This window comes from Mustela nivalis (genome assembly GCF_964662115.1).
Source record: "Mustela nivalis genome assembly, chromosome: 15".
Classification (NCBI taxonomy): domain Eukaryota; kingdom Metazoa; phylum Chordata; class Mammalia; order Carnivora; family Mustelidae; genus Mustela; species Mustela nivalis.
In genome coordinates, this window is record NC_139034.1 from 3,436,531 (window position 1) to 3,451,164 (window position 14,634).

The 14,634-nt window shown below is 38.8% G+C and overlaps 1 protein-coding gene across 10 annotated transcripts in view; it reads right to left on the reverse strand.

Moving 5' to 3' along the window:
- Positions 1–14,634, reverse strand: part of ZMYM5 (zinc finger MYM-type containing 5) — a 73,914-nt gene that overhangs the window by 12,523 nt on the left and 46,757 nt on the right. The window contains exon 8 of one of the 10 annotated variants that reach the window (XM_082701658.1): positions 9,862–12,026. The exons of 8 other annotated variants lie outside the window; for them this stretch is intronic. In XM_082701658.1, the coding sequence (XP_082557784.1) occupies positions 11,997–12,026 (30 nt within the window). In that variant the 3' untranslated portion in view covers positions 9,862–11,996. Of the gene's footprint in view, positions 1–9,861; positions 12,027–14,634 lie in introns of those variants that run through there. One more of the 10 variants, XM_082701664.1, reaches the window with a different exon arrangement.

Consider the following 14,634-nt stretch of genomic DNA (forward strand, 5'->3'; position numbering starts at 1 on the left):
ACAGACCCATAACCAGCAAAAGAAACTGAATCAGTAATAAAAAAAAATCTCCAAAAAACCAAAGTCCAGACCCACATGGCTTCCCAGGGCAATTGTACCAGAAATTTAGAGAAGAGTTAATACTTATTCTTATTGGGACACCTGGGTGGCTCAGCAGGTTAAGCCTCGCTGCCTTCAGCTCAGGTCATGATCCCAGTGTCCTGGGATTGAGTCCCACACTGGGCTCCTTGTCCAGCAGGGAGCCTGCTTCTCTCTCTGCCTCTGCTTGCCACTCTGCCTGTTGTGCTCTCCCTCTCTCTCTCTGGCAAATAAATAAATAAAATCTTAAAAAAAAAAAAAAGTTTTCTTATCAAACTGTTCCAAAAAATAGAAATGGAATGAAAAGTTCCAAACTCATTCTAAGAGGCCAGCATTATCTAAATTCTAAAACCAGAAGGTGACCCCACTAAAAAGAATTATAGGCCAATATCCATGATGAACGTGGATGCAAAAATTCTCAACAGGATACTAGCAAAATGAATCCAACAGTACATTTAAAGAACTATTCACTATGATCAAGTGGGATTTATTCCTGGACTGAAGGGGTGGTTCAATATCTGCAAATCAATCAATGTGATATACCACATTAATAAAATAAAGAGCCATATGATTCTCTCAGTAGATGCAGAAAAAGCATTTGACCAAGTACAGCATCCATTGTTGACAAAACCCTTAACAAAGTAAGGATAAAAGGACCATATCTCAATGTCATAAATGCCATATATAAAAGACCCACAGCTAATATCCTCAATGGGGAAAAAACTGAGAGTTTTTCTTCCACTGTCAGGAACAAAAAACAGAGACATCCACCCTCACCATTGTTATTTAACATAGTACTGGAAGTTATAGTCGCAACAATCAAAATAAAAGCCATCCAAATCAGCAAGGAAGAAAACAAACTTTCACTATTTGCAGATGACATGATACTCTATGTAGAAAACCAGAAAGACTCTATCAAAAATTTGCTAGAACTAATACATGCATTTAGTAAAGTCGCAAGATATAAAATCAATATACAGAAATCTGTTGCATTTCTATACAGCAATACTGAAGCCACAGAAAAAGAAAACAAGGAATCAATTCCATTTATAATTGCATCAAAAAACCATAAGATACCTTGGAAGAAACCTAATCATAGGTAAATGAACTGTCTTCTGAAAACTATAGAAAACTTATGAAAAAAATTGAAAAGGACACAAAGAAACGGGAAAACATTCCATACTCATGGATTGGCTGAACAAGCATTGTTAAAATGTTTATCCTACCCAAAGCAACCTACACTTTTAATGAAATCCTTATCAAAACACCAACAGTATTTTTCACAGAACCAAAACAAACAATTCTAAAAGTTGTATAGAGCCACAAAAGCCAAAGCAAATTTGAACAAGGAAAACAAAGCTGGAGGCATCACAGCTCTGGACTTCAAGCTATATTACAAAGGTATAGTCACCAAGACAGTATGGTAATGGCACAAAAACAGACACATAGATCAATGGAACAGAATAGAGAGCCCAGCAATAGACCCTCAACTCTATGCTCAAGTAATCTTCAACAAAGCAGGAAAGAATGTCCAATGGAAAAAAGACAGCCTCTTCAATAAATGGTGTTGGGAAAATTGGACAGCCACATGCAGAAAAATGAAATTGGACCATTTCCTTAAACCACACATGAAAATAGACTCAAAATGGATGAAGGACCTCAATGTGAGAAAGGAATCCATCAAAATCCTTGAGGAGAACGCAGGCAGCAACCTCTTCCACCTCAGCCGCAGCAACGTCTTCCTAGGAACATCGCCAAAGGCAAGGGAAGCAAGGGCAAAAATGAACTATTGGGATTTCATCAAGATCAAAAGCTTTTGCACAGCAAAGGAAACAGTTAACAAAACCAAAAGACAACTGACAGAATGAGAGAAGATATTTGCAATCGACATATCAGATAAAGGGCTAGTGTCCAAAATCTATAAAGAACTTAGCAAACTCAACACCCAAAGAACAAATAATCCAATCAAGAAATGGGCAGAAGACGTGAACAGACATTTCTGCAAAGAAGACATCCAGATGGCCAACAGACACATGAAAAAGTGCTCCACATCACTCGACATCAGGGAAATACAAATCAAAACCACAATGAGATACAATCTCACACCAGTCAGAATGGCTAAATTCAACAAGTCAGGAAATGACAGATGCTGGCAAGGATGCAGAGAAAGGGGAACCCTCCTACACTGTTGGTGGAATGCAAGCTGGTGCAACTGCTCTGGAAAACAGCATGGAGGCTCCTCAAAATGTTGAAAATAGAGCTACCCTATGACCCAGCAATTGCACTACTGAGTATTTACCCTAAAGATACAAACATAGTGACCCGAAGGGGCACGTGCACCTGCATGTTTATAGCAGCAATGTCTACAATAGCCAAACTATGGAAAGAACTTAAATGTCCATCAACAGATAAATGGATAAAGAAGATGTGGTATATATACACAATGGAATACTATGCAGCCATCAAAAGAAATGAAATCTTGGGGCGCCTGGGTGGCTCAGGGGGTTAAAGCCTCTGCCTTCGGCTCAGGTCATGATCTCAGGGTCCTGGGATCAAGTCCCATATCGGGCTCTCTGCTCAGCAGGGAGCCTGCTTCCTCCTCTCTCTCTCTCTCTGCCTGCCTCTCTGCCTACTTGTGATCTCTGTCTGCCAAATAAATAAACAAAATCTAAAAAAAAAAAAAAAGAAATATTGCCACTTGCGACGACATGGATGGCACTAGAGGGTATCATGCTTAGCGAAATAAGTCTATCAGAGAAAGACAACTATCATATGATCTCCCTGATATGAGGAAGTGGAGAGGCAACATGGGGGGGTTAAGGGGATAGGAGAAGAATAAATGAAACAAGATGGATTGGGAGGGAGACAAACCATAAGTGACTCTCAATCTCACAAAACAAATTGAGGGTTGCTGGGAGGAGGGGGGTTGGGAGAGAGGAGTGGGGTTATGGACATTGGGGAGGGTATGTGCTATGGTGAGTGCTGTGAAGTGTGTAAACCTGGTGATTCACAGACCTGTACCCCTGGGGATAAAAATACATTATATGTTGGGCACCTGGGTGACTCAGTGGGTTAAGCCACTACCTTTGGCTCAGGTCATGATCTCAGGGTCCTGGGATCAAGTCTCGAATCAGGCTCTCTGCTCAGCAGGGGGCCTGCTTCCCTTCCTCTCTCTCTGCCTGCCTCTCTGCCTACTTGTGATCTCTCTGTCAAATAAATAAATTAAATATTTTTAAAAAATACATTATATGTTTATAAAAAATAAATTAAGTAATTAATTTTTAAAAAAGAAAAAAATCAACAAAACAAAAGGCAGTCTACGTAATGGGAGAAGATATTTGAAAATGACATATCTGATAAAGGGTAGGTACCCAAAATCTATTTTTAAAAAGTATCAAGGGCACCTGGGTGACTCAGTGGGTTCAGCCTCTGCCTTCAGTTTAGGTCATGATCTCAGGATCCTGGGATGAGTCCCGCATTGGGCTCTCTGCTTGGCAGGGAGCCTGCTTCCTCCTCTCTCTCTCTGCCTGCCCCTCTGCCTCTCTCTGTCAAATGAATAAATGAAATCTTTTTTAAAAAATGTATCAAACTCATCACTTAAAAACCAAATAATTCCTTTAAGAAATGGGCAGAAGACATGAATAGACATTTTTCCAAATAAGACATCCAGAGGGCCAACAGACACATGAAAAGAGGCTCAACATCACTCATCATCAGGAAATACAAATCAAAACCATGATGAGATACCACTTCACATCTGTCAGAATGGCTAAAATTAACAATATAGGAAACAATAGAGGCTGGCGAGGATGTGGGGAAGGGGGAACCATCTTGCATTGTTGGTAGAAATGCAAACTGGTGTAGCCACTCTGGAAAACAGTATGGAGGATCCTCAAAAAGTTAAAAGTAGAACTACCCTACAACCCAGCAATTTCACTATGAGGTTTTTACCCAAAGAATACAAAAATACTGATTTGAAGGAGCACATGCCCCCCAATGTTTATATGTTTATAGTAGAATTATCAACAATAGCCAAATTATGGAAAGAGCCCAAATGTCCATTGACTAATGAATGGATAAAGAAGATGCGATATATATATATATATATATATATATATATATATATAAGATAAAGGGCCTAAATAAATATAATCAGACATGAGAGAGAAGGAGTTACAACCAACATCATGAAAATACAAAGGATTATAGGAGACAACTACAAAAAAATTACATATATATATATATATCTATATATTACATATATATATATATAACGGAATCTTGCCATTTGGAATGACGTGGATGGAGCTAGAGTATATTATGCTAAGCAAAATAAGATAAAGACAAATACCAGGGCCGCCTGGGTGGCTCAGTGGGTTAAACCTCTGCCTTCGGCTCAGGTCATGATCTCAGGGTCCTGGGATTGAGCCCCGCATCGGGCTCTCTGCTCGGCAGGGAGCCTGCTTCCCTCTCTCTCTCTGCCTGCCTCTTTGCCTACTTGTGATCTCTGTCTGTCAAATAAATAAATACAATCTTTAAAAAAAAAAGACACAAATACCATATGATTTCACTCATATATGGAATTTAAGAAACAAAACAGATGAACATATGGGAAGGGGAAAAAAGAGAGGGAAGCACACCATAAGAGACTCTTAACTGTAGAGAACAAACTGAGCGTTGATGGAGGGGAGGTGGGCAGGGGATGGGCCAAATGGGTAATGCGTATTAAGGAGGGTACTTGTGTTGAGCACTAGGTCTTATATGTAAGGGATGAATCCCTAAATTCTACTCCTGAAACCAATATTACATTTATGTTAACTAACTAGGATTTAAATAAAAATTTGAAAAAGAAAAAAACAAACAAAAAACAAAGACTACAACAAGAGAAAAAGAAGGGCATTGCATAATGATAAAGGAAGCAATCCAATAAGAGAGTACAATCCAGTAAGAGAATTTTGTCTTTCTTTATGTGTAACCTTCTATAAACAGAACATGAAAGCACGTAAATATATACAACAAATATAAACAGACATAAAAGTATAAATCAACAGTAATATGATGGTAGGGAACTTTGGCACCCCACCTACCTCAATGGATCAGCCAGAGAGAAAATTAATAAGGAAAAAATGTCTGAATATTAGGCCATATGGACTTAGAACATTCTATCCCAAACCAGCAATATACACATTCTTTTGATGTGCATAAGGAACATTCTCCAGGATAGACCATATGTTGGCCACAAAACTAGTCTCGGTAAATTTAACAAGATTGAAATAATATCAAGTATCTTTTCTGGCCAAAACGATATGAAACGAGAAAAAAAATGGAGGGGCGCCTGGGTGGCTCAGTGGGTTAAGCCGCTGCCTTCGGCTCAGGTCATGATCTCAGGATGCTGGGATCGAGTCCCGCATCGGGCTCTCTGCTCAGCAGGGAGGCTGCTTCCTTCTCTCTCTCTCTCTGCCTGCCTCTCAGTGTACTTGTAATTTCTCTCTGTCAAATAAATAAATAAAATCTTAAAAAAAAAATGGAAAAAAACCCCCAAACATTTGGAGGCAAAACATCATGCTACTAAACAACCAAGGGAGTAACAAAGAAATCAAAGAAGTAAAAAATACATGGAAACAAAGGAAAATGGAAACACATTTCAAAATCTTTGGGATGCAGGAAAACAAGAAATCGTAGGGATGCAGCAAAAGTAGTTCTAAGAGGAAAGTTTATTGCAATACAGGTTTACCTCAAGATACAAGAGAAACTCAAATAAATAATGTATCCTTACACCTACAAGGAACTAGAAAAAGAAGAACAAAGCCCAAAGTATAAGGAAGGCATACTGAAGATCACACTGGGAAAAAAAAATCACATAAAGAATAAAAGTAAAAAAATAGAAAAGTTCAAAGAAATTAAGAACTGGGGGTTGCCTAGGTGGCTCAATTGGTTGGGCAATGGCCTTCCACTCAGGTCATGATCCTAGAGTCCCAGGATTGAGTTCCAGGATCCAGTTCCAAATCACGCTCCACCTCCATGGGGTGTCTGCTTCTCCCTCTGACCATCTCTCCTCTCATGCTCTTTCTCACTCTCTTTTAAGTAAATATATAAAATCTTAAAAAAAAAATTAAGAACTGGTTCTTTGTAAAGCTAAACACAATTGATAAATCTTTAGCCAAACTCATCAAGAGAAAAAGATAAAGGGCCTAAATAAATATAATCAGACATGAGAGAGAAGGAGTTACAACCAACATCATGAAAATACAAAGGATTATAGGAGACAACTACAAAAAAATTACATACCAACAAATTGGATAATCTAGAAAAAATAGACAAATATCTAAAAACATACAATCTTCTAAGAATCTGAAAGAAATACAAAATCTGAACAGATTGATTACTAGGAGTGTAATTGAATCATTAATCAAAAAGCTCCCAACAAACAAAAGCCCAGAGATAAATGCTTTATAGGTGAACTCTATCAAACATTTAAAGAAGAGTTGATACCTATCCTTCTCAAACTATTCCAAAAAATTGAAGAAGAAAGAATGCCTCCAAATTCACTCTACAAGACAAGCATTACTCTGATACCAAAACCAGACAAAGACACTACAAAAAAGAAAACGACAGGCCAGTATCTCTGATGAACACAAATGTAAAAATCCTCAACAATACATGCTAAAATATTAGTAAACTAAATTCAACTATACATGAAAAGGGTCATTCCCCATGATCAGGTGGAATTTATTCCAGGGGTGCAAGCATGAGTCAATATCAGAAAATCAGTCAATGTTACTCATTATATAAACAAAATAAAGTATAAAAAAATCATATGATCATCTTAGCAGGTGAAAAAAAAATCTGACAAATTTCAACATCCATTCATGATAAAAATTCTCAACAAAGTGAATGTAGAGGAAACATACCTCAACATAATAGAGGCCATATATGATGGGCACCTAGGTGGTTCAGTCAGTTAATCAAATGCCTTTGAGTCAGGCCATGATCTCAGAACCCTAGGATTAAGCCCTGAATCAGGTTCCTCACTCAGTGGGGAGTCGGCTTGTCCCTCTGTTCCTCTACACACTTGTGTTTTCTCTCTCTCAAATAAATAAATAAAATCTTAAAAAAAAATTTGCAGCCATATATGATAAACCCAAGCTGACATACTCAGCAGAGAAAAGGTGAAAGTATTTCCTCTAAGATCAGGAATAAGAGAAGGATGCCCACTCTCATCACTCTTTTCTTCTTCTTCTTCTTTTTTTTTTTTTAAAGATTTTATTTATCCATTTGACAGAGAGAGAGCACAAGCAGGGAGAGCAGGAGGCAGAGGGAGAAGCAGGCTACCCGCTGAGAATGGACCCCCCAATGCGGGGCTCAATCCCAGGACTCTAGGATCACGACCTGATCCAAAGGCATCCAGGTGCCCCTCACTCTCCTCATTTTTATTGAAGATAGCTCTGAAGGACCTAGACAAAGTATCAGAAAAGAAAAAGATTCCAAATTGGTAAGGAAGAAGTAAAACTGCCACTATCTGAAGATGACATTCTATATACAGAAAATCCTAAATATTTAGGGACACCTGTCAGTCGGTTAAGGAACTGACTCTGGATCTCAGCTTAGGTCATGATCTCTGGTTCATAAGATCAAGCCCCACCTTAGGCTCTACACTGGGAGTGAAGCCTGCTTAAGATTCTCTCTCTTCCTCTCCCCCTCTTCCCTCTTTCAGAGGGAAGAAAGAAGGAAGGAAGGAAGGAAGGAAGGACAAACCTTAAGTGTTTTTTTAAATGCAAAAACTAGGGGTGCCTGTGTGGCTCAGTGGGTTAAAGCCTCTGCCTTCAGGTCCTGGGATGGAGTCCTGCATCAGGCTTTCTGCTTGGCAGGGAGTCTGCTTCCCCTCCTCTCTCTCTGCCTGCCTCTCTGCCTACTTGTGATCTCTGTCTGTCAAATACATAAATAAAATCTTTGAAAAAAAAATAAATACAAAAACTAATAAATGAGTTCAGTATATTTGTAGGATACAAAATTAATATATAGAAATCTGTTATGTTTCTATACATTAATAATGAACTAGTAAAAAGAAAAATTAAGGAAATAATCTCACTTAAAATTGCTCAAAAAGAGTAAAATACCTAGGAATAAATTTAACTAGATGGATGAAAGACCTATACTTTGAAAACTGTAAGACATTAATGAAAAAAATTAAAGATGACACAAATAAATGGAGAGGTATACCATGCTCACAGATTGGAAGAATTAAAATTGTTAATATGTCCATACTACCCAAAGAAATCTATAGATTCTATGCAATCCCTATCAAAATACCAATGGTATTAAACACAAAACTAGAATAAATAATCCTAAAAGTTGTTTGGACTCCAAATACCCAAAGCAATCTTTTGAAAGAACAACAAAGCTAGATGTATCACACCCACAGATTTCAAACTATACTACAAAGCTACAGTATTCAAAACAATATGGTACTGGCACAAAAATAGATGCATAGATCAATAGAACAAAATGCAGAGCCCCGAAAAAAATCCACATGTGGTCAATCAACCTATAATAAAGGAGGCAAGAATAAATAATAGGTAACAGATAGTTTCTTTAATACATGGTGTTGGAAAAACTGGACAGCTGTATGCACAAACTCAAAATGGATTAAGGACCTAAATTAAAGATTTGAGGGGCACCTGGGTGGCTCAGTGGGTTAAGCTGCTGCCTTCGGCTCAGGTCATGATCTCAGGGTCCTGGGATCGAGTCCCGCATCGGGCTCTCTGCTCAGCAGGGAGCCTGCTTCCTTCTCTCTCTCTCTGCCTGCCTCTCAGTGTACTTGTAATTTCTCTCTGTCAAATAAATAAATAAAATCTTTAAAAAAAAATAAAATAAATTAAAGACTTTAAAGTATAAATATTCTATAAGAAAACATAGGCAGAGGCACCTGGGTGGCTTAGTCAGTTAGGCGTCTGTCATTGGCTCAAGTCATGATCCCAGGGTCCTGGGATTGAGGCCCACACTGGGCTCCCAGGCCACTGGAGAGTCTGCTTCTTCCTCTCACTCTCCCTCTGTGCTCTCTCTCCCTCTGTCTCTCTCTCAAACAAGCAAATAAAATATTTTTTTTTTTAAAAGAAAACATAGGCAGTAATCTCTATGATATTTGTGGGATCTGTTTCCTCAGGCAAGGGAAACAAATGCAAATACAATTGGGACTACCTCCAACTAAAAAGCTTTTTTACAATGAAGGAAACCATAATGAAACAAAAAAGCAACTTATTGAATGGGAAGATACTTGCAAGTGATATATCAGATAAGGATAAATAATATATATATAAAGAACTCATGCAAATTGACACCAAAAACCCAAACAATCCAATTTACAAACGGGCAGAGGACCTGAATAGACATTTTTCCAAAGAAGCCATGCAAATGGCCAACAGACATGTGAAAAGATGTTCAACAACACTAATCATCAAAGAAAATGCAAATCAAAACCACAATGAGATACCACTTCACACCTGTCAGAATGTCTAGTATCAAAAAGACAAGAAGTAGGGCACCTGGGTGGTGCAGTCCTTAAGCATCTGCCTTTGGCTCAGGTCACCATCCCCAGGACCTGGGATGGAGGCCCACATCGGGCTCCCTGCTTGCCGGGAAGCCTGCTTCTCCCACTCCCCTTGCTTGCGTTCCCTCTCTCTCTCTCTCTCTCTCTCTCTCTCTCTGTGTGTGTCAGATAAATAAAATCTTTTAACAAAAAAAAAAAAAAAAAGAGGAACGCCTGGGTGGCTCAGTTGGTTGAGTGGCTGCCTTCAACTCAGGTCATTATCCCAGCATCCTCCTTGCTCTACAGGGAGCCTGCTTCTCCCTCTGCCTCTGCCTGCCTCTCTGTCTGCCTGTGCTTGCTCGCTCTCTCTCCCTCTGTCCCTGACAAATAAATAAATAAAATCTTAAAAAAAAAAAAAAACAAGAAGTAGCAAGTATTGGTAAAAACATGGAGAAAAGAGAACCATGGTGGTGGGAATGTGAAATAGTGTAGCCACCATGGAAAATAATATGGAGTTTCCTCAAAAAAATTTTAAAAAGGGCATTTGGGTGGCTCAATGGGTTAAGCCTCTGCCTTTGGGTCAGGTCATAATCTCACAGGCCTGGGATAGAGCCCCACATCTGGCCCTCTGCTCAGCAGGGAGCCTGCTTCCCCCTCTCTCTCTGCTGCTCTGCCTACTTGTGATCTCCCTCTGTCAAATAAATAAAATCTTTAAAAAAAATTAAAAATAGAAATGATCCAGCAATTCCTTTTCTGGGTATTTTCTCAAGGAAAGTGAAAACACTAATTCAAAAGTATCTATGCAGCAGCCATAAAAAAAAAAAAAAGAAATCTTGCCATTTACAGCAACGTAGATGGGACTAGAGGGTATTATATCAAGTGAAATGAGTCAATCAGAAAAGACAATTATCATATGATCTACTGATATGTGGAATTTAAGAAACAAGGCAGAGGATCATAGGACAAGAGAGGAAAAAATGAAACAAGATGAAACCAGAAAGAGAGAGACAAACCATAAAAGACTCTTAGGAAACAGAGGGTTCCTAGAGGGAAGGGGTGTGGGGGGGATGGGTAGCTGGTGATAGATGTTGGGGAGCGTATGAGTTGTGGTGAGCACTGTGTGTTGTGTAAGACTGATGAATCACAGACCTGTACCCTTGAAACAGTAATACTTTATATGTTAATTAATTGAATCTAAATGAAAAAAGATACATGCACTCCTATGTTTATTGTAGCATTATTTCAAATGACCAAGATATAAAAAAAAAAACCAATAACCAAGATATGGAAGCAACCCAATGTCCGTTGATCAATGAATGGATAAAGAAGATGCAGTGTATATATATAATATATGTTATATATTATCATATATGTTATATACACACATATACAAACTATTGATAAGTGATACTATATATGCTATATGTGATATGTGATATGGAATATTGCTCAGACATAAAAAATAATGAAATCTTGCTATTTGTCACAGGGTTGTACCTAGAGGGTATTATGCTGAGTGAAATAAGTCAGACATAGAAAGACAGATATCATATGATTTCACTTATGTGTGGAATCTAAAAATCCAAACAAATGAAACAAAGAAGAGAAACAGATTCATAAATACAGAGAACAAATTGGTAGTTGCCAGAAGGGATGAGAGTTTGGAAATGGGCTGGATTAAGAATTACAAACTTAAAGTTATAAAAAAATAAATTGTGGAGATATAAAGCATAGCATAGGGAATATAATCAATTATACTACAATAACTTTGTATGGTATCAGAAGGTAACTATAGGGGCGCCTGGGTGGCTTAGTGGGTTAAGCAGCTGCCTTCAGCTCAGATCATGATTCTGTGGTCCTGGGATCAAGTCCCACATCCAGCTCCACCTGCTTTGTGAGGAATGTGCATCTCCCTCTGCCTGCTGCTCCCCCTTCTTGTGCTGTCTCTCTGTCAAATAAATAAATAAGATCTTTTCAAAAAATTAAAAAGATAAATAACATCTTTTAACATTTTTTAAAAAAGATTTTTAAAATTTATTTTAGCAGAGGAGGGTCAGAGGAAGTGGCAGATAATCTCAAGCAGACTCTTTACTGAGCACAGAGCCCCACACAGAGACTCAATCTCATGAACCTGAGATCATGACCTGAGCTGAAATCAAGAGGCAGATGCCTAATGGACAGAGCCACCCCAGTGCCCTAAAGCACCATGCTTTTAACATTTCTTATATGGGGGAAAGCACACGTATTTCTTACATGAATGCACTACTTAAAACAAAGTTTCTCAAATTTTGTTTGTCTGAGTAAGCTGATTTCTCCTTCACTTTTTGAAGGTATTTTTGCAGGATACAGAATTCTATACTGGTGAGATTTTTCTCTCCACATTTTAAATATTTCACTCATTCTCTTCTTGCTTGCATGGCTTCTGAGGAGAAGAAATAACAAACATCAAAGCTATTTTTATTGCTCTATAGGCAGGCTGTTTGTTTTCTCTTCTTCCAAGATTTTTATTTACTTTTTCTGTAGTTTCAAAATGATATGACTAGCTGAATTTTTCTTAAAAATTTTATTTATTTGACAGAGAGAGACACAGTGAGAGAGGGAACACAAGCAGGGAGCTGGACATGGGGCTCAGTTCCAGGACCCTGGGATCATGATCCCAGCTGAAGACAGATGCTTAATGACTGAGCCACCCAGGTACCCCGTGAATGTTTTTAAAAATTTTTCCTGCTTGTGGATTTGTAGTTTGGTATTTGATATTACTTTGAGAAAATTCTCAGACATTAATGTTTCAAGCTTTTCTTCTGTTTCTCTCTCTTCTTTTTCTTCTGGTTTTCCTATTGCTCATTTTAACACCTTTCATAGCTGTCCCAGGATTCTTAGATTTTCTGTTCTGTGTTTTTGGTATTCCGCCCCCACCCCGCCCATTTCTTGTTTTATTTGCTTTCAGTTTTGGAGGGTTTTTGTTTGTTTTGAGATATCCTCTAGTTCAGGGACTTTTTTCTCTTTTTCTCTTCCTTTTTAACATACTGTGTTTAGTAGTTTCAGGTGTACAATACAGTAAGTCAATATTTCCATACACCACCCAGTGCTCATCACAACAAGTGTACTCCTTAATCCCCATCACTTATTCAACCCATTCTCCCAACCCCCTTCCTCTCTGATAACCATCAGTTTATTCTCTATAATTAAAAGAGTTTGTTTTTTGATTGGTCTTTCATTTTTTCCCCTTTGCTTATTTGTTTCTTAACAATTATATATACACAAACAATCCACCATGAGCACAAATCAGTAGGAAAAAAAATAGGACTTCAGGTACTGGAATGATTTTAGCACATAAAATAATTTTATTTAGAGTGTTCACAGAAATGAAAGAGGGAACTAACAATAACACAAAACGAAAAGATCATTAAAAATGAGAAGTTACACTATCAAGGAAAGTGAAAAGACAACCCACAGAATGGGACAAGGTATTTGCAAATCATACTTCTGGTAGGGGATTACTAACCTGAATATAGGAAGAATCCCTGCAACTCAACAGCATCCATTAAATAAATAAATAGATACACAAATAAATGTAAAAAATGAGCAAAAACTTGAATAGATAAGTCCTACGTAAGTCCCAAATAAGATACACAAATGGCCAACAACCAAATGAAAAGAAGTTCTATGTGACTGGTCATTAGGGAAACACAAAATAAAGCCATAAGAAGATACCACATCCAATTCAGTTAACAAGAACCTGGGATTTTTGGAGAAATGTCTGATTCTAGGACTGGAGCAAGAAAAGTACAAAAGCCTGAAACATCTTATAATGCCAGAAAATAAGAAAATGCAAAAAACAAATGGAGATATGTCAAGAGGCATACGAGTGAACTTTAAATGAGTCCCAATGGCCAAATTTGAGAAAATTTAGGCAACAAAATAAATGATAGTAATGGATTATAATCAATAGAATTAAGTAAGAATCTGTTAATCCATTCAAATATAAATAAAATAATTGCAGCCCTGGGGACCCAGAAAATGCCTCCCAGAGGAAGTGAGATACAACCATTTGTCTGGCTTTGCTTTTGCGCAGTGCCTTTGGACAACACAGAGTTGGCCCCTACTTCCCCCGACCCCTAACAGCCTTCTCTACCTTGCACCTCCACGGTGCCTGCAGTCCACACCACACCCGGAGGCTGTGACCAAGTTGTTCGGGTTCCCCGGGCGTCTCTACACGCCTTAGGGAATGGTGCCCTCCTCTGGTTCAGAGTAAGCAGACAACATTATCCCATTCTGGGTTAACTGTTCTAGGGAGGGGGCAGCTCTGAAACTGGAAGAGGTGAGGGTGTGCCAGGCGGGAATGGCCAAGCTACATAAACGGTACCACCCAGCTGCAAGTCGCCTTAACCGGGCTCCACAAATCAAATTTGTAGCCAGAACCTAGGAAGGACCAAGGCGAAGCTGTGGCCTCCGGGGATTGGCAACCCATTGCAGAGGCTGGAGGCACTGTAGGACCAAGGCTTCCAGTGCCAGGGTGTGCCTTGGTGTTCTCCAGCATTCACCAGCCCAGAATGCCCTTATTGCCTGAAGTCTCGGACCCTCCCCTGTAGAACTAGCCTCCCAGTAGAACATGGGGCTCCCTGAGGGCCTGACCAGACCAACGCACCCGAAAATTCCAAAGTACACTCTGTACAGGGAATACAAATCTAGGATACCAGTGAAGCAGGTGACTTCCCAGATAAACAAAATTTCACCCTTAAAAGGAAAATGATTCAGGAAGTTTTTAAACTTTCAATGGAGCTATTTATTTTACTTATTTACTTGTTTTTTAAAAGATTTTATTTATGTATTTGACAAAGAGAGAGAGAGCGTAAATAGGCAGAGAAGCAGGAAGGAGGAGGAGAAGCAGGCTCCCCACTGAGCAGAGAGCCTGATTCCACGCTCAATCCCATGGAATAATGACCTGAGCCGAAGGCAGAGGCTTAACGTCTGAGCTACCCAGGAGTCCCCTCAGTGGACCTATTTAGAGGAAGAATGCAAAGAGATCA